Raw genomic sequence first — 25,282 nt, 5'->3', positions numbered from 1 at the left:
AGAAAGTATGAATTAATCGCCCCTCCCTCCAAATAAAGAATTCTAAGATTACCAAGCTCACTGCTTAAGAATTCTAAGTAGATTGAAAAGGCATAAAGATGTATGGGATAAAATTTCCTTAGGGATATAGGAAAAAGGCAAATTGATTTCACTAATCCTCTGATTTCAGGCTCTCTCTTGACTCACGCTGCTTATTCCTAGATTTGAGATTTGAGGACGCAGAAAAATGCTGTTTGGAGGACAAATGGGGATGGTGGTGGTTCAAATACAATTTTCAAGGATTACAGTCCTCCCATGTACAACGCTGGGTGTAAGGATCAGACTGTTTCCTGTCCACATTGCTGCTTAGAATATCTTCCAATTCTGAACGAAGGGCATCTAAGTTGTATATGTTGAGTTCCATCATAGGTAAGATTATATCAGGTGTCATAAGTAACCTTATGACCCAGCTGATGATCTCTATTTTAACTTCTCAGTTGGATGGGTTTTTGAGCTTTTTTGAACAAATTTGTCTGCCTCACAAATGCTTTCTCTGCCTGTCACGTAAGAGGCCTCAGCAAATACTGAAGGGGTGACCTGGATGTGACTTAACGACCCCTTGTAAAGTTCTGTTCAATAAACTGGGTACAGGTGTTTTGTTTTCCCCATTTAATCCTCACAGGTACCCTTGAGGTAAATATTATTATTTTCCCTCAGTTTAACAAGCATAAACTTGAAGTTCACAGAGGTCAAGAACTTTATGGTAAAGGCACTCAGCTGGGAGGGAGTAGAGTGCTGCCTTGTACCCAGGTTTCGGAGTTCAAGTGTAGTGCCCTTCCCCTAGCAGTGTGCCTGGAGCTCATTCCCAGCCGCTGCAGGGCAGAAATGGAGAAAAGGCTGCCCTGGATCTTAAAACAGCCTGGCTTCCCTAAGCCCTTGGGAAGCAGCCTCATCGTTCTTTTCCTGGCCCTTCTGATGCAAATCCCCCAAGGAGAATCGGCCTTTGAGATCCCTGAACGAGATGCTGTGTCAGTCCTGCAGCATTGGCTTGGCTGGGGTCCGGGTGCAGGGGAACCCGCCCCATCTCTCTCAGGCAAGGTAATTGTGGGGAGCCGTCTGTTGACTTAAAACCGAGATGGCAGGGAGGGGCCGCGGGGGAAAAACTTTATCCATTTTGGCCCTCAGTGATGTCGTTGCTTTTCTCCGCTCTCCTATCAGACGTGCAACTCCTTCAAATCGGACCCCAGGTGCCAAAGAGAAGGGGTCCGGCACTTGCCGGCTGGAGATGCTCGCAGGCCGGGCCTGCCCCCTCGGGGTCGGACTCAGCAGAGAGGGAGGGGCGCGCGGCGCTAGCGGGAAGTGCCGGCGGCGAGACCGGGTGGGAGGGCCCGACGAGTTACCCGGGGGTCCGGCAGGTGAGGGAGGTGGCGGGGAGGCGGCGGCGCCCGGGGAGCGGCGGCGGGCCGCGGCGGCGGCACCACGTGTCCGGCCGGGGCGGGGCGGCCGGGCGCGCCCTCGGAGCGGAGAGAGCGGCGGCGGGGGCGGCGGGGGCGGCGGCGGCGGCGTGTCGGCCCCGCAGCAGCCGCCGCCCGCAGCCCGCGCCGGCTCAGCGCAGTGTCCTCGCTCTCGTGCCCGCAGGTGCCTCCTCCTGGACGGCGGCAGCGGCGGCGCGGGGACCCGGTGGGCAGCAGAGCGATGGGACCCCTTCGAGAGACCAAGGTAAGGAGGGCACGTTGTGCGGGCGCGGCTGGCAGCGTCCGTGGGCGCGGGAGAACGGTGGGGGGGAGACTGCGGGGCAATGGGCGAGCCAGGTGAGGGCTGGAGGGGTGGCGTTTAGAGTCGCGGGGAATGGGGACAGGGAGGTGGGGGTGGGGACGCTGGGAGGGTAGAGGGGCATTTGCTCAGGTGATGAGACCCAGGAGATGGGAAGATGGTACTGGAGGAAAAGATTTGAGGGGTTGACATGAGGATTAAAAGATTGGCTTTGGAGGGTTAATCCATCTCCTGAAATTGGGGATTTGGGATCTGGCTCAAATGATGTCCAGTGTGTGATGTGAATAAAAAGGATTTGGTGTTCTGGTGACTGAGAAATAAGGCCCCCCTGCATGTCAGCGACCCAGCATTGGTTCAGGGTCTGCAGTGTGCCAAGAGTGGCTGACGTGGGATACCTGCTGGGTGACTGATGTGCAGAACAAATCCGAGGCTGGGTGCGGCTTTCGCCCTGGATGGGGTGGATGCCTGGGCGACCTTAGGAGCTCCCCGCAGCTGAGGCTTTCCCTTCAATTCCTGCACTGTGCAGACCTCCTGAGGTGTTTACTTTGGCAGCGGCCCTTCCTGGTAAGCCTTGTGGAAATGGGCAGGAGGTCATGTTTCCAAATAGTGTTTGTTACCCAATCCAAAGGCCTTTTTCAATTGCAGAGGTTGGAGGGAGCGGTGAGTTTTTTGCAAAGAGCTCCTCCTAGGAATCCATTTTAATAAGGCAGGGTGGTGGTGACCCCGAAAAACACGACTTAAGGCTTTTTCTGCTTCTAGGTGATATGCCTTGTTGCCTAAGCTTTTAGCCTCAGTTTCCTCATCTGTAAATAGGGATTTAAGTTAGTGTCTTCTCTGTGGCCTGGGTTGTAAAGGTCAAATGGGATAATGGTTGGGAAAGCACTTTAAAAATTAGAAAACCTTGCCAAAATATTACTTTCTATGCATTTTTAAAACCACGGCATCGCCCTCTGTGTTTAATGCTGTGTTTTTAAGGAGAGAGAGAAAACTCTCTTCTCCTGGGTGTCCTGTAAGGAAAACAAAAGCTAAACATGATGTAAAAGGTGGAGCCATCTTACTGGGTATTGGATTTTTGTTTGCTTTTCTGTTGGCAACAAGCCTTGTGTACCAGGATATTAATGAATAATTAAGATCCTGGCCGGAAGAGGAGGGATTTGAAAGATAAGTCTGCATGATCTATCAGGAAAGAATTGTTCCAGGTATAGGGTTCTACTTTGTGAGCAGACCGGAAAGCAGAAATCAGATTGTCACAGCTAATTCAGGGAAAGCAAAATGGAAGTCTAGAGGAAATCAAGTAATAAGCCAGAGTGTGCTGTGAGTAATAAAGAGAAGCATCAGAAGCTTGAATGTGATAGAAAAAGCCAGAGTGGGAAGGTGAGTTAGGAATCGCATGGGTGAATGGAATGGCTTTCCTGCTAATGGGTGGAAGTGTGTGTGTGTGTGTGCACACGCTTACCCATGCTCAAGTATGTGCTCTTCAGTAGATTGGAAGGATTAGCTTGGTGGCAGAGTTTCGATGTTCATTTAAGCTACTGAGATAAGGACTGCTCTGTAAAGATTCAATATTCAGAAATGTGATTTCTTAGGAAGGGAGGGACAAAAAGGAGGAGTTAAGAGGAACAAACAGGAGTTAAGAGGGGAGAAACAAGTTTCCTTTTGTTTTCTTTTTAATGTCCAATTTTGAGAAGGAGCAGAGAGTGCAGCATCATGAGAAGGAGATTACCCGAAGCCGAATTCCCCGTTTGATTCTTCGGCCCCATCTGCCCCAGCAACAGCACAAAGTGTCCCCAGCTTCTGAGTCTCCCTTCTCTGAGGAAGAGAGCAGAGAGTTCAATGCCAGCAGCTCTGGGCGCTCAGCGAGGACCATAAGCAGCAACAGCTTCTGCTCAGGTATAGTACCCCTGGAAGCCACACAGTCACGAAGTGTGTGCTCTGCTGGTGCATTGTGAATGGACTAGGGTGTGCCCTTTAGAGCCTAGATCTACACTTCTACTATTAGGATGAATTGTCTGAAGTTGCACCTTTTTGGCCCTTTTGACCTTCACGTGGTTCAATCCTAATGGAAATTTGCACCTGTTTTTTTATGTTATTCTAGTTTATAATTTACCACATGAAATCTAACTTTTGTTTCTATGACTGTTTAGAAAACGATTCCTTTGTTAAATCTGGGAAATGTGTTAGCTTGCATTTTTATAATAGCAACCTTTATAAACCTGTGTACTTCTGATTATAGAATCCCCGAAGACAAAACAACTAATGAATGAGGTCAGGATCAAGGAGGCTTATCTCCCAGGGCGAGCCTGACCTTGTCATTTAGAGGAAAAGAGCACAGGCTTTGTAATCCGCCACACCTGAGCTGGCACCCCCCGACCTTTTCGCCTTTACAAGCTGAAAGACCTTGGGCAAGTGGCTTAACCTCCTTCAGCCTCAGTTGTTACATCCATAAAATGGTATGATAACACCTACCTTATACAGTTGCTGTAGTGTTGAATGAGACCTAAAGGTACTCCTAGTACAGTGCCTGACTTATAGAGGCGCTTAATACGTGATGGTTCTTAAAAAAATGAACTAGGGATGTCAGTTTTGGCACACGATTAAGGAACTTTCCTTAAAGTTGTGAGCACATTTGGCAAAGGCACAAATCTCTTCATAGCTTCTGAAGGTGCCACCATTATCAAAGACAGAGCCTATTACAACCCATTAAAGCACATGACTTGGAATGACTTGTATTCTTTGAGAAGTATTAGAAAATTGGGTAAAATTTAAAAGAGTGACTGTCTTGTGAGTAATGAAGAATGTTTCATAGTGGATAATTTTTAGGGCTTATTTAGGGAAAATGTAATTAGAAGGTTAATGCATGTATGCGAAGGGACATGTGAATCAAGATGCTGTGATTAATTTCCTAATTTAGCAGGATACAATATTCCATTATTTTTAGTATCAATATATTTTTCAGGGTTCTTTTAAGTGCAGCTTTGGATTTCTTACATAATTTCATGGAATAACTATCCCATGCATAAATTACACATTAGAAATACTATGCTGCTAATTATTTTTCTCTGTAAAGCCTCAAATTTTCTGCTTGATTCTGAAAAAAAAAATTCTATCAAAATATTATATTTTTAAGTTTGTTTCTTGCCATTTGGATTATATGAATCTAGTTTAAAATGGAGACCCACTGATGGTTTGCTTGATACTCTTGCAAGAAGAAAACACAAAGATAGCTAGAACCTGGAAACATGTTTGCTGAAGGCAGTGCTGTTTGCTTTAACTCCATTTTGGAGCTCAGGAATCGCTCTGTTTGAGTGTGGATGAACCCAGGGGATATCATTTCAAACTGACATGCTTTGTTAACATAACTCCATTCCACATTTATTCCCGATATTTTCTCCACTTAGTCATTTTCTCTGTGACTGACTTCAAGGTGAGTAGTGTTAGAAGGAAAAAAAAAAAAGATGGTCAAAACAAAAGAAAAACTCCACATATACTTTAGAAAATACATTAGGCAAACCAATAAAATTATTAATTTTGGTTGTGACTCACTCTTTCCAAGACCCATTCCTGGATGATCTCTCCTTCCCGGGAGACCTGTCTCCCACTAAGGCCATAATGCTGTACATGAAAATCGAAAGTAGATATTGATCCTTCTGCCATTAACTAGCTGAGAATTGAGTGGCAGAAGCATCTAATTATGGACGTCCATAAACCTGTCTTTCCATCTTTAGCCTTGCATCCAGTCTCCAGATAGGAGTCCCTCTGTTCCTAGGCCTCATCTTTCTGTGTTGGTACTTCCCCAAGGTTTGGGTCAGTGCCTTTCCTTCTTTGCCTTCCTTTCCTACGGAGCACCCCCCAGACCCCACGACAGCTTTGAGTACTGCGCTGACTAAAATTGACAGGAACCCCCTTTGGGGGCGTGTTAATGATGCTTTAGGAGGTCAGTTGGTGGATGGGAAATAAATGGTTTTGGGACTATGGGGTACATTAAAGCTGTAGGCAGTGAGGTAGAGAATGTACGACATGTCCAACCAGCAGGGGGAAATAGCTGGTTTTAATCCAGCCACTTTAACACTGAGGTGAGAGTATGTGTTGGCTGCTTAATCGTGGCATTTAAGTTAGAGACCAAGGCACATGCACACATTAAAAATGCCATCCTCTGCTAGGATTAAACTAAAATAATTTAGAGATCTTCTGTAGCTTCATAGCCTTACAGTGATCATTCTGCACTAGCTTGTGTTCTTTATAAATCATCATGTTCACTAATGCAAAAGGAGACATGCAGAGTTAGGGGGAGTCTTACAATCAGGTAGTGAAATTATGGAGGAACATGATGCAATTTAATTTGAATATTACATTTTCACAACTGCAAACTGGAGACTCTTTCCCCAAATTTGTATCAAAGGCATTAATTGTGAAGAGCATCGTATGTTCTCAGATACTCAGTTTTTAGAAGAAGGATGTGAGTTTACATGAAATTAAATTTACGTAATATAAAGAATTATCCTTTACTTTGAGAGTCTGGCTTTCTTATCCTTTATATTATATTATATTATATTATATTATATTATATTTTTATTTTATAATGTTATAGCAAAAGTCAGGATGGTGGATGGTGGTTAAACTTGAGCAACACAAATGACAATTCTGCGTGTTCTCCACATCTCCCTTATGTTTTTCTTTTAATTTTACTGATCTGTGAAATTCAAAGACCAGGAATTGTGTATTTTCAAAGTGACCGGTCCATTTTTGCCTACTCTCTCCATTCCTTCCCCCACTTCACTGCCTTCCCCTTATTTTCCCTGGGGAGTCTTGACAAGGAACATTTAATGACTTGATATTCTATATGCTAATTTGTATGTTGTATCTCCCTCATTTCAGAGAAAGGAGTTGTGTGTGACCTTTTGCAATTCATTTGGGGTGTATCCCCAAAGAGCGTTTCTTTTAATAGCTTCTTATTAACAGATTTCTTTGAAGATATCCCTGTGTTTTGTGCACTTCATCGGCACGTACGTTTTGTACTCCGACATCATTCTCCTGATAAAACAGTCTATCCTTTACAGTTTGTATTTAGTCTTAGTCACTGTGACCTTTATTGGGCACAGTTAAGTTTATATGGTATTGGAAGCCAGGCCCTATTCTGTGCGCATGGCAAGTAAAATATTATATATTCTTGGTAAATATTAACTAAAGTTAAAAAAAAAGAATAATACATAAGGAAGTACAGTTAACAGTAAGTCAGTAGAAACAAAACATGCTTTCATGTCCCCTCTTTATTTTATTTTTTAAGTTTACTTATTTATTTTTAGAGAGAGGGGGAGAGAGAGAGCGAACAGAGGGGAGGGGCAGAGGGAGAAGGAAAGAATTTCAAGCAGACTGCCCGCTGAGCGCGGAGCCCACTACAGGGCTCCATCCCACAACCCTGTGATCCTGACCTGAACCGAATTCAGAAAGTTGGACACTTAAACGACTGACGCACCCAGGTGCGCCCCCCCCAACTTTCATTTTTAAACAGTTTTTGTAACCAGTGGCTCAGAATACCAACACTGCATCTTCCTTCCCCCAACCCTCCTGCCCCCTTGTTTCTTGTTTTAACACGCCATGAGAAGTGATCAAACCCATATTTGTGATTTGTGTCCTGGGTGTGGCCCATTGAATTAGTCCTCTTGTCCATTCTTCTCCCCTCTCTTTGTTGGTAGTGAATTCTGTTTGTCATTCTACCGTGACTCCAGCCACTCTTGGAAAAGCCCAGGACCTGGATAAGTCAGTCAGTCCCCTCCATCAGTCACCTGACATGGTTAGCAGCATGCTGTGCATTCCTCCCTCCTTAGCTGAGGTAATAATTACCCGTTGCAGCTGGGAGGCAGATGGATTGCTGGGTTTTACTCTAGTTCTCCTTGGGGTGCCTTGTAAACATGGCAGGTGGAATGAATTATGGGTAGATAACACTGGTGCTTTTATGGGACACCAGTGATTTTTCAGAGTTATTTCTATGTTGCTAACGTGCACACACAGATACATAGGCAAGTTTGTGACTTAACCCATTAAACACATGTACCGGGTCAATACACTAACTGGTCAGATTCTACGATTCTCTGCAGTTGAATCCTGAGCAAGGTGTTTGTGGAAAGTATTTTGGGTTTTACAGTGGCTGGGAAGAAATCCTTCTTAGAGTGCCAGTGACCTAGAGGTAATCATTGTTGCTGTTTGTGGGAAGAATAATTAAGGCAAATTACAACCTGACCAGTGCCCTGCTGCGACATGACAGTACCTCCAAAAATTTGCCAGGCCTTGCCAAACAGAAATATTTCCTCTTTGCTTTTGTCCAGTTGCGAAAACTTGGCATCTGGATAGAGTAAACCTTTGAACATAATAATCAGAATGGAGATGAACTGCTTCAACTAAAGTGAGCTGTAATACTGAATTACACTATAATTGAATGATTGCCAACCTGCTGTGAAGAAAAAAAAAACAAAAAACCCTAAGACTTTAGTATCATTTTAATGAGTAGGGGACCCCTGCACTGTTGTGTAATATATATTTCAAGTGCTTAGCTGCCTCAGCCACAGAAATAAGTACCTAATGATATGGGTTACAAATGAAGGATACATGGGCAATATTTCTTTGTGGAGGATGTGGTGACTGCAGTTAAGAGGGCAAGAGCAAAATTTTTTGCCATTTAATAACAAATACTTAGCAGCAGGGACAGTGAATGGTAATCATGATGGAATTGGACCATGCCTGAGAGCAGATTATGGTACTTAACATGAAAATCTTTTATGTTCTAAAATACTAAGATTGTCCTAAAATAATCTGAATTGTTTCTCAATTTCAGAGAATGGTGTTCGTCTACTTTTGAATCCTCAGGAAAACTTGTTTAAAATGCAGATACCTTGGCCCCACCCTAACCTATTATCACAGAATGGGAGGACCCAGGAATCTGTATTTTATAGGCACTCCAGATGACTCTTGTGCCTCATGAAGTCTGAGCCTCAGTGGCCTGTGTGGGTTTGGGAATTTGGGATGAGGGTTGTGAAGGGTATGCCCCAGCGGCATCACAAGATGAAGAAAGATCAAAGATGATAGAAGTGATGGCCAGCCAAGGTGTTTAAACTCATGGCCTGGGGCAAGGAAATTACCTCCATATTCCCTGGAAATAATAGCTTCTCACCCTGTATTTACAATTCCCATGTCATTAGTCTTAGCATTAATATTCTTTATATCTACATTATTGGTGTAACTTGTGTCCAAGTGGTAGACAAGTAAAAGGGGAGGAGAAAGCATTTTCTTCCTTTATTTTCCTATATAATCCTCTCTCTCTCTGGATTTGCCATCCCTAGCATACTTCTCTTTTGCATTTACTCTCTTTGGTGTTAGGATGATTCGGGGTACACTGGAAGCAGGTGTACTGGGTCCACTCTTGGTGAATACCCAGTGGACTCACTGAAAAAGAAAAAAGAGGAACTGTAGCCTGGGAGTAACAGGAAATTGGCCCTTTTGCAAGCTTCCACAAAAATGTAGTATCCAGTAAACATTTATTAAATGCCTGCTGAGGATCAGAATTGTGCTAAAGCCATGAGAATGAATAAAACATAGAGACTGAAAAATCAATTACTGCCTTAAGCCTGGTGCCAAAAAATAAGTGGGATAACACATCTTTAGATGCGATTCCCACACGACTACCTTTACTCACCTGTTTTGTCTCCCTGTCCCTTTCATCTATGGCCACACTACACACACTTCTTCCTTATAGTTTGAGTTTATTGCTCCATTTATTATCAACACTGGCCTCTCACATTTCATAAACCCAAGCATTCAAAGAAGTAACATTAATTAGTGTGGTGTAGTGGATAAACGTGAGCCTTGACATCATAGACCTGAGTTAAAAGCATGAAATGAGATTAGCAAGGTAGGCCAGACCACATCAGCAAAGGTTTTATATGTTGTGCTAACCCAATCCATGAGATCAAGGATCTGTACAGAAACTAGACTAGTAATATGGAGAGTGAGGCCATCTGGATAGATGACAAAAGAGGGGACTTTGGAACTGGACAGCATGTGCTCCTTCTAGCAATATTCAAAATTTTAAAAATTCAGGTTTTTTACTAACTCTGCCAGCTAAGTACCATGCATAAATAGCCGAATGTGGCTCATGGGCTGCCATTTTGCAATTCCTAAAGATCTTGCAGAGTCATGGAAGGGTTTTCAGCAAGAAGGAGTTGTGACTAGATTTAGAATTTAGAAAAATCTTTCTGATTATGTGTTGGACAGTAGATGGAAGGAAGCAGGCATGATGGCAAGGTCCCTGCCTGGTTTGAAGGCCATTGTGGCAGTCTAGTTAAAGACCATAAAATGATATGGGAGGGGATTTGGGGGCTAGAACATATGGGTCTTAGTCACCAGTTGCAAGGAGAAGGGGCAGGAAAGAGTTATATCTAAATTTCTCCACTGGATGAACACAAATGGAGCAACAGGGCTGGGGAGAAGGACACTGAGTCAGGTCAAGGAGCTCAGATTAAGCTGTGTTGCATTTGAGATAAAAAGAAAGGTCTGGAGCTCCAAAGAGAAGTCAGAGATTTTGGTAGCTCAAGTCCAGGGAGTTGGTAATATTACCCAAGGGCAGTGCCTGGAGAAAGATTAGAGGCCCAAGGCTAGACCTCCAAGATAAAGCAAGAGTAGACAGAAAAAGGAAACCAAGGCACCCAAGAAAGAGTTCAGAGAGAAAGGAGGAGAGTCGGGAATGACAGTGTCTCTAATCCTAAGGGAAGAGTTTCAAGACGAAAATAGCCAACAGCTTCTGATGTCGCAGCAAGATTAAGGATGGGGTGCACTAAAAAGTGTTCAAGGAAAAAACCACAGGTTATCAGTGATCTTAGGCAGAAACAGTACCAGAAAATCATAGGGATGGAATCCAAACTGTATCAAGCTGAGATGTGAATGGGAGGTGACTAAATAGAGTGTAGACAACTTTATAAAACAAACTTAACTGGGGTGGGAAAGAGGAAATAGAAAGGATGAATACCTACCATTTACATCAACATGGATGGAACTGGAAGGGATTATGCTAAGTGAAATAAGTCAATCAGAGAAAGACAATTATCATATGGTTTCACCCATATGTGGAATATAAGAAACAGAGCAGAGAATCATATGGGAAAGGAGGAAAAACTGGGAAGAAATCAGAGAGGGAGCCAAACCATAAGAGACTCTTGACTCGGGAAACAAGCTGAGGGTTGTGGATAGGGAGGTGGGTAGGGGGATGGGGTAAGTGGGTGATGGGCATTAAGGGGGGTATGTGATGTGATGAGCACTGGGTGTTATACACAACTAACAAATCCTTGACCACTACACCAAAAAATAAAAAAAACAAGTGTTGCATTTATAATAAAGATAGGGCATTTATCAAATGACAGGTATTTTGATAAAGTTTTTAGGCTGAGGGGAAATAGACAAGAAAGAAAAAAAGACAGACACACACATGGGGGACATACACACACACAAGGGAGAGAGAGAAAGAGAGATTAAGGGAGAATAGAAAAGTGTTAACTTTTTAACAAGACTTGGGTGGACCCAAAAAGACCTGTATAGGAAGAAAAGAAAGGCTGGATGTGAATATAGGTAAGTGCCAGGTCAGGGTACGTAGCTGAAGGATACATTTCAAAGTTAGGTTAGGTGCCCCTTGATGCTTCCTCTGTCATACCACATGACCAACCTGGTTTTTAAATTTGATAGTTACCTGAATTCCCAGTAGACTGTAAGCCTCATGAAGGCAGGAACAGTATAGTTCCCTGAACTATACCAGACATATAGCAGTTGCTTAATAAGTATTCATTGAAATCTGGTAGAAGGCATAATTATGAGAACAGGATAAGTATTTTCATTCATTTAATAAAATTTATTGAGAGCAGCTACTGTGTTAGTAGTTGGGAGAATAAAACAAGTAGAACAGTACCCGATACTCAACTCAACGGGCTTATTAAATGAAAGAAACATGCCTGTCCTTGAGAGTTCAGCGTCTCTAAATGTCAAAAGGAGTAATCTCTATAATAGAACCATGACTCCAGTGCTGTGGGTAGCTAGAAGAGAGATCTCTTGCTAGGAAAATCAGAAAATGCTCCACTCACAAATTGGCACTTGCAAGCCCTGAGAAAAACCAGCTGCCCAGTTTGGAGTCAAGAAGGAACTTAGCCCAAAGCCACACACCCACATTTCCCAGGACTACAACTGGACAGGAGCCACCACCCCACCCTACTGGGGTGCTATTGAGAAAGCGCCAGTCTCCTCCCACTGACCAAGGGGAGACCAGGTGCCCTTCAGGTATGCAAGGCTGCTGAGTAAGCCCGTATTGGCAGGTGGCTTTGCAGGGCCCCAGGTACAGTAACGGCTCCGCACGTGCCCTGCCGCTCAGCTTGGCCATCTCCTGCTTTGGGGATACAGAGCAGGAGAGAGACACCTGCCCCAGCTGCTCCTCACACGGCTGGACAGTCAGAGCGCCCCAGGTTCCGCTGCCTGGGGTTACAGCCTCTGGCTGACTGCTCTCTTTTTTTAATCTTTATTTGCATATGGTTGACATATCATGTTACATTGGTTTCAGGCGTACAACATAGTAGTTAAGCAACTCTGTACCTAATGCTATGCTCACAAGTGTAGCTACCATCGGTCACTATGCAGCGCTGTTACAATACCACCGATTATATTCCCTGTGCCGGACCTTTTATCCCCGTGACTTGCTCATTCCATAACTGGAAGCCTATAGCTCCCACTGCCCTTCACCCATTTTTCCCATCCCCCCACGCCCTCCCCTCGGGCTACCGCCAATTTGTTCTCTGTATTTGTAAGTCTGAATGACGGCCCTCTCTTTTTAGGGAACCCAGACCAAGTTTTGCAGTGCATACCAGTGCTCACTGTGGGCTCATCCAGCACTCACCCCCATCCCTGCAGAAACTCATCCTTCAGGCTTTTCCCTGCCCCGTGTGAATTTTCCTGGGGCTCCGCCTCTTTCCTGGCTGGCTCAGGCTTTATTCTGTCTTCTTTTGTGTGGGTGCTCTTACAGTTAGCATTCCTTGAAGACACCAAACTAACCCTCAGAATTCTTGAGTCTGTGGACCCTAACCCACCCTCTATTTATTCTGAGGTGTTTGTGAGGATTATATTTTTAACGCTGATTATTGTATCTTTTTAAACTCAAAGGTAATAAAAATATGCAAACACATTGAGTGGATGTCATCACACTTATAGGATTTATTTTGTTTTGCTTTTTGCCAAGGTGAGATCATGCTGTATTGATCTGTGATCCTTTCTGTTTATTTAAGTGAATATTTATTGAACATCTGTTGTGGGCAGGGCACTATCCCAGGAGCTGATCTAGAGAGATGGACAATCGTGACAGAGCTTTTGCCCTCCACGAATGTGTATCCAGGTAGTACCTGTACGTGTCCTTGCTTGTCAGCACAGAGAGGCCCCCTCACTTGTTGTGATGACGGCACGTATTTCACCCTGGAGAGGGACATCATGTATTCGGCCATTCTTCTGCAGATGGACGTTTTGTCTATGGGGCTAACCTTCAAAATTCAGAATCTTATTTTGTGAATATCACTGGAATTAGACTGTTAGATGAGCATATTTCTCTCTCTCTCTGTTCCCTTTTTTAAACAAAGTAAACACCATGATACACATATATTACCTAAAACAATTATTTTTTTCAAATAGAAAAAACCCAAATGTAGCAATTGCAGGAGCTATGAGTATTGTTTTTTCCTTAACTTTCTTCCATTTGTATCCCTTATTCCTTCTTGACTATTACTATGTTCAAATTCTCAATGTGAGAAAAATAGAACAGAAGGGAAAATATTTACATTGCTACAAGACAGCTAACTAGTTCAAGTGTCCGTAGAGTGGTTTGCAGTGTCCTTGTTATAAAGTTTTCAAGAGATTACAAGATAGCTTCTTGGTCTGTGTCTTTGTCTCTCTCCTCTTTCCTTCTGATCCTTCCAGTTCTCCTTCCGTCTCCCCATCTCCCTCTCTCCCATCTTCTCCAACCAAGGAACTTCATAAATAAATAAATAAATAACTGAGTCTTTAAGAAGGCGTGGCTTAGAAATTGCAGGTAAATTCATATTGCTAAGGAGAGAGAAGGCCAGATGTATTAGTATCATGCCTATTTTGGAAAGATCATAACCTTACAAAGGATGGAGCAAGAGAAATGGAAGCTTGCGGGACAGATTCCCTCCCCACAGCCCCCGCCAGGCGCACCTGTCTTGGGGCAGAGACACAGCCACCCTCTTCCCCAGTTTCCACACCAGCTCCTCCCTCACCAGAACTCCCCCAGAGATTCTTTCCTCACACTACATTCACTAGGTAGACCAAGATGTTTTCCTCTCCAAATTCCTTCCCCTCTGGCTGCTAACACAAATCAAACAACTTGAAGCTTGGTAAAAAAAACAAACAAACAAACAAACAAAAACACCACAAATAGAGGCCTTTGTTTCCAAGAGAGCATGAGTCCTATGAAGAAATGGAGACTTACTTCCCTTCACTTCATCTTCCTCTACTGCTGAGGCCTATGCCAAAATGACGTATGAGAGCACTCAAAGCTCCAAAATAGCTCAGAAATCCTGGGAATGTTTACATGTGAGATGATTATTTTGTCTCCAAGAAACCAGGGAGACATTCCTTAAATAATTACTCCTCTCTCCATTTTTATATATGCAGGTGACAAGCCTTGGTGGAAGGGCTTCATTTGCATTCCTTCCCCAGCTCATTTCCATCAGATCACACATGCAATCACTCGTGTATACATACCCTTAAAAGAAAATAAGCTGCCTTTGACCTCTCATCTCCTTGTGCCTGCCATCATGTTTCTCAGCTTCTCTTCACAGCAAAACTCCATCATTTGCCCTTGTCAAGCATGTGGGTGACCAAACTGGCAGATCTTTCTCTTGTCTGCCCTCATTTCCCTTGACTTCTCAGCACACTCAACACAATTGAACAGGCCCGTACCTTAGGAAGGATTTTCCTCCTCAGCTTCTGTGGCCCCAACCCTTAGAGGTTCCTCCTGCTTCTGAAGTCACTCCTTGGGCACCGTTGCTGGCTCCCACGCTCTCCCTGTCCCCACAGTGTCACATTACCCTCTCTTCCTCCTGTCCTCCCCAAGGACAGCCATCTTTAAATTGCTCAGCTGTCGGTTGGTGATGTTCCCAGCCTGTACCCTGAGCTTCCATCTCTCATATCCAACTGCCTACTTGATATCTTCAAGGTCATTGTTAATTTGTGCTTCAAATTTAACATATCAAAAACAATTTTTTTAGAGAGCGTGAGGTGGGGGAAGGGCAGAGAGAGAGAGAGAGAGAGAATCTCAAGCAGAGTCCACACTCAGCACAGAGCCTGATGCGGGGCTTGGTCTTACAACCCCGAGATCATGACCTGAACTAAAGTCAAGAGTCAGTCACTTAACTGACTGAGCCAGCCAGGCGCCCCTCAAAAACAGAATTCTTGGCTTCAGCCCCCACACACTCATAAACCCATTTTTTTCCAACTCAGAAATGACCACCATGGGCCAGTTGCTTATGCAAGAAACCTTAAAGACATCCTTGATCTCTTCCTATTTTTCACTATCATGAGTTAAATGCTTTGGATTATTTTTCCGAAGTATATCCGAAATCCACCATCTACTTTCTTCAGTTTTCCCTGTCACACCACTGTCATCTCTGATTTCCACAATGGCAGGGGCCTCTGCACATTTATTCGGCTCGTTCATTCCTAAACTACAGCATAGCGGTTAAGAAGGAAGCTTTGGAGTTAGGCTGTTTGGATTCTTATCATGGCTCTACCACTTACTGCCACCTCAGGCGGGTGGCATAAACGTGAGTACTAGTTTTATATGCCCTCTGCAAAGCAAGATGATACTAGTGCCCATCCCGAGGGGGTATTAGACTCCGTTAATTAAGACTTGTGTTAAGTGTCTAGAACATGCCTGGTACTCAGTAGGCACTCAGTAAATATTAGCCAGATATACTGTCACTACTACAGTCTGTTCTCCACAAACCAAATTGTTGTCATCTGCTTAATGCACATTATGGCTTCCATCGTGCTTAACATAAACTTAGGATTCCTGGTCTAAGGTCCTGCATGTGCTTGGGCGTCTATGTCCCTTCAGCTTCATCATCAGTCCTCTCTCCCTCTCAGCCTTCCCAGCCTCCTTTCAGTTTCCTCAATGCACCAAACTCCTTGTTGTTCCCTCTGCCTGAAGTTCTTTTCCTTGCCTTTTCCATGATCAGTTCCTTCTCATTTTTTTGGTCTCAGCTCAGATTACCTCCTTAGGGCCTTCCATGACAACCTGTCTGAAGAAGTACCTTCCCACCTCCCACCTAGCTAGTCTATATAATATCACCCAGTTTGTTTCATTAATAGTACATCACAATCAAATATCTTCTGTATGTATTTCTTGTTTTACTTGCTTATTAACTGTCTCTTTCCACCACCAGAATGTAAACTTCTTCAAGACAAGGCTCTTAGGGAGTCTTGATCATCATAATATCCCTAATATCTAGAAGGCTATCTGGTACATAATAAGAAATTAGTAATTATTTGTGGAAAGAATTGATGGGTGGGGGGCAGGTGGGGTGGATGGATGGATGGATGGTTGGATGAATGGACAGATGGATGGATAGGCTTCTTGCACTTCAACATGGGCTATTGGGTAGTGTCACATTGCACAATACTGAAGCAAAATTAGCATAGAGCCTTGTAGACTTGTAAATTCTCGCTCCAAAAAGATGCTAAAATTAGGTAAAGGGTAAGAAGTTCAAATTTTCCTGTTCAAAACCTAGAATACAAAATTTTCTAAATGGCAAGCATTATATGGTTACTGTGTTGAAGCAAGAATATTGGAAAACTAGAACCAGCTAGAATTTCTTGCCTCAAATTTTTGTGGCCTGTTTATTATGGGATGGCTTCTTTCTAACAGCTTCCTTTGTCTGTTTTTAATTTGAGCCATTCCAGAATTGCTGGTGTTTCCTCTTGGAACAAACATAGGTAGAAAATTTTAGAAAGAAACTAGCTTGCAGTGGTGAAAAAAAAGGACTTTAGAGTCAGGCAAACCTGAGTTTGAATCTTGAGTCAGTTACTTAGTAGCTATGTGATTGTGGAATCCTTAACCTCTCTGAGCCTCAGTTGTCTCACCTATAAAATAAGATATTATTAAAAATTAGTGTTGGATGGCTGGGTGGCTCAGTTGGTTAAGCGACTGCCTTTGGCTCAGGTCATGATCCCAGAGTCCTGGGATCGAGTCCCGCCTGGGGCTCCCAGCTCAGTGGGGAGCCTGCTTCTCCCTCTGACCCTCTCCCCTCTAATGCTGTTTCTCTCCCTCTCTCTTAAATAAATAAATAACATCTTTAAAATAAAATTTTTAAAAAATTAAAAAAAATAAAAATTAGTGTTAAATGATAGCTACTAATAAACATCACTTTTCTATTTTACCTACATCCTTTCAGTGCATTTGAATGGCTTGTGGTAAGAATTTCACAGGATTCAGATTAGCCATGAGTTTAAGCTGTGACATTTTATGTCTCTATCAGACTGTTTTGAGACATGTCAGTATCTGGAGCAGAAAGAATACGAACACCACTCTCAAACCAGTGTTTGGCACATAGTAGATAATAAATATTTGTTGAATGGTTGAATAAGTAGTCTGTATATGCTTTGGTCATTCATGAGAATCAACTAGATTTCCCTATAGTTTAAAGTAATGTTTCCTTAGAATAGCAATGATTTTGTCCTCCAAATTATGCAACTGAACACTGAACAGCATCAAACCATAACTGAATGTTTCAAGACATTATGGCACAAAACCACGTTTTCTTCTGCATGATGTTATTTTTAAGTACATCTTCTGGAATTGTTTAGTTCAGCATTTTGGAAAACAAATGAGCTCTGAGATCTAAATTCAAAAATGAACCAGAAGTTTTAGAAATGTTTCTTGGACTTTGAAGAAATATTGTATTTGTAATCTTTAGAACCTCGTGTTTTATTCTTGTATGTAATTGGTGCAAGGATGTTGAAGTGGAGACTTGGTCATCATAATTGCCACCAAAAGTTTGATGACACTGGTTGGTAGGCACCTAAGTTAAGTATAAGGAAATTATGTAATACACACACGCACACACACACACACTTTGGGCAACCTTAATATTTTAAAGATTTTATTTATTTATTTGAGAGAGAGAGAACGAGAGACAGAGAGCAGGAGAGGGAGGAGGGTCAGAGGGAGAAGCAGACTTCCCGCCGAGCAGGGAGCCCGATGCGGGACTCGATCCCGGAACTCCAGGATCATGACCCGAGCCGAAGGCAGACGCTTAACCATCTGAGCCACCCAGGCGCCCCCAACCTTAATATTTTAAAATGTGGATTTTTAATGTATATATACACAAAAGCATATATATATTCACTTTGCAAAAACTATTCATTGTTTTCAAAATTTTATCAAAGCATTGCAAAGTAATGTGGAAAGAATAGATTTCTTAAAATTAAAAAAAATAATAAAGTTAGTATTTAACCTCACACTGCATTTTAAAATGAATTCCAGATGGATTAAATTTATTTATTTATTTAGATTGTATTTATTTATTCATTTGCGAGAGAGACAGAGACAGAGAGAGAGAGAGAGAGCACAAGCAGGGGGAGCAGCAGGCAGAGGGAGAGGGAGAAGCAGGCTCCCTGCTCAGCTGGGAGCCTGATGAGGGGCTCGATCCCAGGACCTGGAGATCATGACCTGAGCGGAAGGCAGCTACTTAACCATTTGAGCCACCCAGGCGCCTGAGATGGATTAAATTTATATGAAGAGTGAAACTATAAATATCTAGAAGAAAGTGTAAGTAAATATTTAATTGATTTTAGAGTGAAGGATATTCTAAGTATTAAAACATTGGAAGAAATCATAAAGGAAAATATGGAGAGATTTGACAACTAGAAATAGAAAAAGGGTTAAATGTCAAAACATAAAAAAACATAAAAAAAGTCAAAACATTATAAATTAAAAACAAACAACCTCAGTGAAATATAATGCTTTTCATATATAAGGATTTCTTATAGATAGATAAGAAATCCTTAATATCTTAGTAGAAAAATTGTCAAACTAACAGTTCATAGAATAAGCAAAAAAGGCCAGCAAACCTATGAAAGACATTAAGCCTCACTAATACTTAAATATGTGCAAACTAAAACATCAAAAATATATTTTTCATTATTAAGTTGGCAAAAACGCAAACAAATAGTATTCAATATTGGCAGGACTTTTCTGAGTGGGATACTCTCATTCAATAATAAGAATTTAAGTTGTCTCAAACTTCTTTGAAGGCTTAGTAATTCCACTTTGATATACATTCCACGAGATAATAAAAAATTTGACCAAAGATTTGTTTTTTTATTTTTTATTTTTATTTTTTGAGAGAGCTCGCATGCATGTAAGCGGGGGCGGGGGGGGGGGCGCAGCGGGAGAGGGAGAGAGAGAATCTTAAGCAGGCTTCACACCCAGCATGTGAGCCCAACGTGGGGCTCGATCTTATGACACTGAGATCATGACCTGCACTGAAATCAATTAACTGACTGAGCCACCCAGGCACCTAAAGATTTATTTTAAAAATATGTTATTGAAACAATTTCAATAATAGTGACAAAATTGGAAACAACCTAAGAAATGCTACAAGATGGAACTGATTTTTAAGTGATATGTTTATAATCTATTTTAAAAATTACTCATAAAATGTTTTTTGAGAAATTAAATAAAACACTTTGAATCTTTTTAAGACATACTCAAAAACAGAATATTACAATGAATTCCCATATACTGCTTATCTACTTTGTCCAGATTAAGTAATGACAGGATATCATCATATTTGCTACATCTATTCCTTTTTTATTTTTTTACTTTGCTGAAGCATTTTAAAAAGCACATCTCCAGACATCATGTCATTTCATGTCTACGTACACACCTCAGCCTGCATTTCTTTAAAAACTGGACATTTTCTTACACAATCATAGTGCCATTTTCATTACTACACAATTAACATAATTCCTTGTTATGATAGAGAACATGGAAATAACCCCAGTTGTCTTGAAGGTGTCCATTTGTTTCCTCATAGCATTTAATCCAGAGGCCAAGAAACTTTTTCGGTAAAGAACAAAATAGTAAATATTTACGACTTTCCTAGCCGATGATCTGTGTCACAATTATTCAACTCTGCCATTGTAACTTGATAGCCACAGTGGACAATATCTAAAGGATTCAGCATGGCTGTGTTCCAATAACATTCTATTTACAAAAGTGGGCAGCAAGCAGAATTTTCCTGCAGGTTGCAGCTTGCCAGCCCCTGATTTGATTCATTACTCTCTATTCTCTATATATTTTAGAAGGTGGACATTGTCTTTAAAGCTTGGTTAGATGCAGGGGAAATTTTTATGGCAAGAATACTTCATGGGGAGTGCTGTGTGTTTCATCTGGCATCCCATCAGAAGGTACATAATGTTTGTTATCCCACCATTGGTGATGCTGAGAATGGGTGCAGATGGGTAAGGCCTGATCCCTTCACTGTAAATTCTCTATCAGACTATTGTCTAATGGTTTCACCCATTATGTGGTTCTCTAAATCAATTATTTCATTAGAAATAATAACAAAATTGTAACTTCCTGTTTCTGTTATTCCATCTATTTTCATTAACCAGATGCTTCTGTAAGGAAGAACTTTGTAACATCAATGAGGGATTTCAGTTATACGGAAATATAGTTTGTGTAGGAATGGTTTTTCAATCAGGACTTATGCTAGTTCTTTCTTTCCTTTTAATTGCCAAATTTCAATACAAAGAATTGGTCCCTGGGCCACTGCCAATGATCTCCAGTGCTTTGGGATTCTTTTAGGTGGAAAGGGTCTTTCTTTCCCTCTTTAGTTTTACTTTTTTGTATGACCATGGCTCACAGATTTTTTTTTTTTTGTATATCCAGTGGTTATCAGTCAGTTGCATTAATTGTTTGTTTTCTCTGATGCTCAAATTATTCCATCTTTGGCCAATGTGGGCCCTTTTGTGTTGGCTCCTGTCAGTCTTTAATAGCTTCTTTCTTTATAGCCTAACAAGTTCCACAGGAAAGTGCTCAGTAACAGAGTAATGAAACTGAATATACTATATGTTGAAACAAAGCAAAAAGCAAGTGAGGAAGTAAACCATATGCATAATTAAAAATTCAATAAGACATAGGCCAGATTGTTCAATATTTTTTCTGGGTACCACAGTTTTGGGAAACTGTTATCCTTTTATTTTCTCTTTCCTTCTTTATACTCTTTTGCACTCTATCTAGATCCTCTGCGTTAAGAATTATTACTCTGATAATATCACAAAGATTAAGTTAAAATTTTAACAACCCCAACAGATTTCCTTTAATTTAGCAAGTTTCTTTAGTGCATTTAAAATAAGATATAAATTATTTTAAAAGATACTTACACCTTTTTTCAGAATTGTAAGTAGAGTAATTGTCCAGTTATTAACTATATCCCATATTCTCAAAGAGCTTGTAATGTAAAGAGAGAGGAAAAATAGATTAAAAAACAGTTTTTTAACCACCTCCAGGCTACAAAATTATAATAGATGCCTATTTCTCTCATCTGTCCTTATAGATCTTAACCTTTTTATTCCTTAACAACAATTTGGAAACTATTTAGTAGGTACATTTCTTACAGCACTTGAGATGGGCCACAACTTCTGAGACTTCCTGGATCTGTGATATTCTTTCTGTATCCTTCATCCTGTGTGTTGACAGATTCAAAGCAAATGAACAACAAGAACAAAATAACCTATTCCTTGGTGTAAATCAAGGAGGAAATGTAAATTAGTCTCCTTCCCTATAGATGGTGATCAAAAATAGCCTTAATAAGGGTCAGTTTTACCCGTGTTCCACCAGGGACCATCCTGGGCCCATTGAAGTGGGATTTAAAATTATTGACCCCAGAAGGAAGTTATCCTATATTTTCAGATGGATCACAATGTATAAAACATGAAACGTGGTCCTTTTTTATTTTATTTATTTATTTATTTTTAAAGATTTTTTTTATTTATTTGAGAGAAAGAGAGAGAGATAGAGATCACAAGCAGGAGGAGGGGCAGAGGGAGAGGGAGAAGTGGACTCCCCGCTGAGCAGGGCCTCAAGATCCTGACCAGAACCTAAGGTAGATGCTTAGCCGACTGAGCCACCCAGGCACCCCTGTTTTATGTTTTTTTTTAATGAAGTTATACTGACCATGAATAGTGAAGAAGTGTAAAAGCTCAATTATGTAAGCACTGAGGGAGGGTGTGTGTGTGTGTGTGTGTGTATTTTAAAAGAAAAACTCCTCCCTCTCCAGGGACTGACAGTCTTCACATGCTTTTCCTAAAGCCTTGCAGCAAAAATTCCCTCTACCAAAACCAGGCTGAAATGTTCATGTTTTTCTCAGGCATTTTTCTGGAAATTTGAAACACTCCACACTTTTTGGGTAGATCATTCAGGATTTTTGTCATTTCCTGCCCTGAAATAGTTTCCTCATGGTGTCCTATTAGAATTTTTTGTAATTGATAATTTCTTTATACTAACATCATAAAAGCCATAATTATAAATATTGTAGTTATAAATCTATGGATCCCACAGGACAAATTCAGCTAGTAGCGACAGGAAACAGAAGGCATACCCAAAGGGTTTAGCCGAAGTGGGTTTAATAAATAAATCTGTTTTTGTTTTTTTAAAGATTTTATTTGACAGAGAGAGAAAAAGCAAGCAGGGGGAGCTTCAGGCAGAAGGAGAGGGAGAGGCAGGCTTCCCGCTGAGCAGGGAGCCCGATGCGGGGCTCGATCCCAGGACCCTTGGGAACATGACCTGAGCGGGAGGCAGACACTTAACCGACTAAGCCATCCAGGCGCCCCAATAAATCTGTTTAATATGTGCTTGATCCGCATGTAGTTTGGCACATAGTAAGATTAGACATGAGTAACCAAGGAGCATCAACTTGGCTTTAGTCTTCTTAGAATCTTAGAGTAAATGTGAAGGAAACATATTTTACATAGAATTTTGGGGAGGAGTATTACTTTCATCTGGACTAGCAGTTTGCTTCTAGCTGTGACCATGAAGTTGAAAAGGAGGAGGAGAAGAGAAGGGAAGGGGAGGGAAAGGGGGAAAGAAGCCTTAAACAAGACTTGCTGGAAAAATGACCACTTTTTCAGTGCTGCACGGAGGAAAATACCTCAGGTGTCACAGGCTACCAGATGACTCCCTGGTCCATGAACCTTTGTTGCCTTTGCTCGGGTCTTACTTTTCATAAGTTAAAGTTTGTTCTCTCTAGTAGGAAAATCAATGCCCTTTCCTTTCCAAACTAGATACCTTTGTTAGTGTTGATCTCATCAGACGAAATAAGTTGAATACCCCAAACTTCTCTGATAACTCACCGATTTTCTTGAGTATGGATTTGCTTTAAGAGGCTTGCTGGTTTGCATTGTGATATTTACCCAACTCCTTTGGCTTATTTATAAGCTCCATCTGTATGGGGGCTGGGTATAATGCCTGGGGGCTGGGTCAATGCCAAGACTTAGCTTAACCAATGAATGATTATGTCTGTATTCCCATTGTTTCTCCCTCAATATGAAGCACGATACTAGACAGTTAAGAGATGTTGGGGGAATACCACTTTATGTAGTGATTCAGATGCTGTGCGAGGTACCAAAAGTTAAAGATTTATTTAGGTCTTCATCTTCTCAATCCCTTCCCCTGGAGATACTAGCTGTAAATATTGATGACTTGTGAAACACACATTTCAGGTAAAAAAAAAAATTTCTGCTACCTTCCCTAAACTGCCACTATTCTAAGTAATTCTGGGTCCTAATTTTTAACCAGACCCTAGCACTTAATTCTTGACATTATTAGTACTGAAATCTTGGCTTATACATATTCCTTCTCATTTAACTCTGGCAAAATGATAGTAGAACCAACAAAGCACATTTGCTTTCTATTTAGTTAAATTATAATCTTGACAGTGTTTCTCAATACTGGAAATTGTTTGATTTTATCCCCTTGAGTCTGAGTGTTTTCAAGAAAATTGCTTTTTAGGTTAGAGACTCTGAAGCACAGACTTTTATTTATTTGGACCATTTCTCTTTCAAAAGAGGTAATTTATGGAAGTGACTCATAAGGAAATAATTCTAAAGGTAGTGGGTAATTTCGAATGATTAGACTGCATTTGCCTGGGTTTATCTGCTTGGGGATCGGAATCAAGAAGGAGCCCCTCCTGAGGCGATGTGCAGGCCTGCTGAGCCTTGTAAGAGTGCTGGAATCTGTCTGAGTAATTAGCAGCTTTGCCCCTTTAGAGGGGAGCTGGGCTTTCTTAGGGTTGCAGCATGGGACAAGGAAATGACACAGAAAGGCAGGGACAATAAGCGATGAAAAAGCTGAGCAGTAACCACCAGGAGGGGCTCTCAACCCCCTCCTTCACGGCCAGAGTTTCTTCCAGAGTTTGGTAAGAACAGGGGACTCTAAGTGAGCAGCAAAGGCAGAAGGCATGAGCAGGGCACTAAAAACTACTTGCTTCCAGAAATGTACCAGTGAGGTCCTGTGGGTACTAATATGTCCAAGAGGCAAAAAAAAAAAAAAAAAGAAGAAGAAGAAGAATATTCGGAGAAGTGAATCATTTTACCAGTGCCAAGTTCACTTTGTTCCAGAAACTGGGGCTATTTCATAATAAAATCTGAAATGAAAGCCAAAAATGAAGCCTTGATTTTTTTAGATGGATTCTAGTCATCTTAATTCAGGCAACCAGTATATTTTATTCATGCCTAGTTCTGTTTCTGTCTTTATTAAAGCTGTGGAGTTGAAGAGAGCCTTTCACAGATGGCAAATTATTTTTGTTCCTTTAATATTCATAAAAGTGTAATAGTCCAAAAGGTATTAGTACTAAACTCTTTTTTTTTTGTCTAATGAGTTACTAAAGTAGCTCTGCCATCAAAATATTTCTGTATAATAAAGAATTATTTAGTAATGAATATTTACCACTAATCGACTATTTGGAGGAGACATACTTTAAATTCCCATACAGTTCTCATCAAAGTATAAATGAATTAACCAACCATCATGAATATTTAATAAATATGAAAAGCATTTATAGGAGTCAGCAGTATGACTTTCCTGTTTGCCTCATAAGCATCTACTCAGGTCACTTCCTATCATGCATATTAGCTTATAATAATCATAGTAATAACCTATAACTTGAAAACTAAGGGGATATTTCTAATTTGAATATCATTTTCATTTTACCAGTTTATCCCAGACAGCAAGATACTGGATTGATATATTTTGGGGTGGGTATGTATGCTAATAAAACAGGATACTTCAAAAAAAAACCAAAAAAAACCCACCTTTTTTCCTGCTCCTTTGAACTCCAAAAGCCAGATCTCTTATCTATTAAACTTTGTTAACCAGTTGATGGGCCAAGTGATCAAAAACTGGGTGTGGTCAATAATATTCAAGTAACTTTTT

The 25,282-nt window shown here is 41.3% G+C and overlaps 1 protein-coding gene across 3 annotated transcripts in view; it reads left to right on the top strand.

Moving 5' to 3' along the window:
• Positions 1-371: 371 nt before the first annotated feature.
• SYBU (syntabulin) overlaps positions 372-25,282 on the top strand; it is a 72,912-nt gene continuing 48,001 nt past the window's right edge. The window contains exons 1-3 of one of the 3 annotated variants that reach the window (XM_021688754.1): positions 372-408; positions 1,618-1,698; positions 3,438-3,642. In XM_021688754.1, the coding sequence (XP_021544429.1) occupies positions 1,675-1,698; positions 3,438-3,642 (229 nt within the window). In that variant the 5' untranslated portion in view covers positions 372-408; positions 1,618-1,674. Of the gene's footprint in view, positions 409-1,555; positions 1,699-3,437; positions 3,643-25,282 lie in introns of those variants that run through there. The other 2 variants (XM_021688755.1, XM_044914283.1) reach the window with 2 other exon arrangements.

This window comes from Neomonachus schauinslandi, chromosome 4 (genome assembly GCF_002201575.2).
Source record: "Neomonachus schauinslandi chromosome 4, ASM220157v2, whole genome shotgun sequence".
NCBI lineage: Eukaryota > Metazoa > Chordata > Mammalia > Carnivora > Phocidae > Neomonachus > Neomonachus schauinslandi.
The sequence above is the reverse complement of the archived record's forward strand: the minus strand, read 5'-3'. Positions and strand labels throughout refer to the sequence as shown.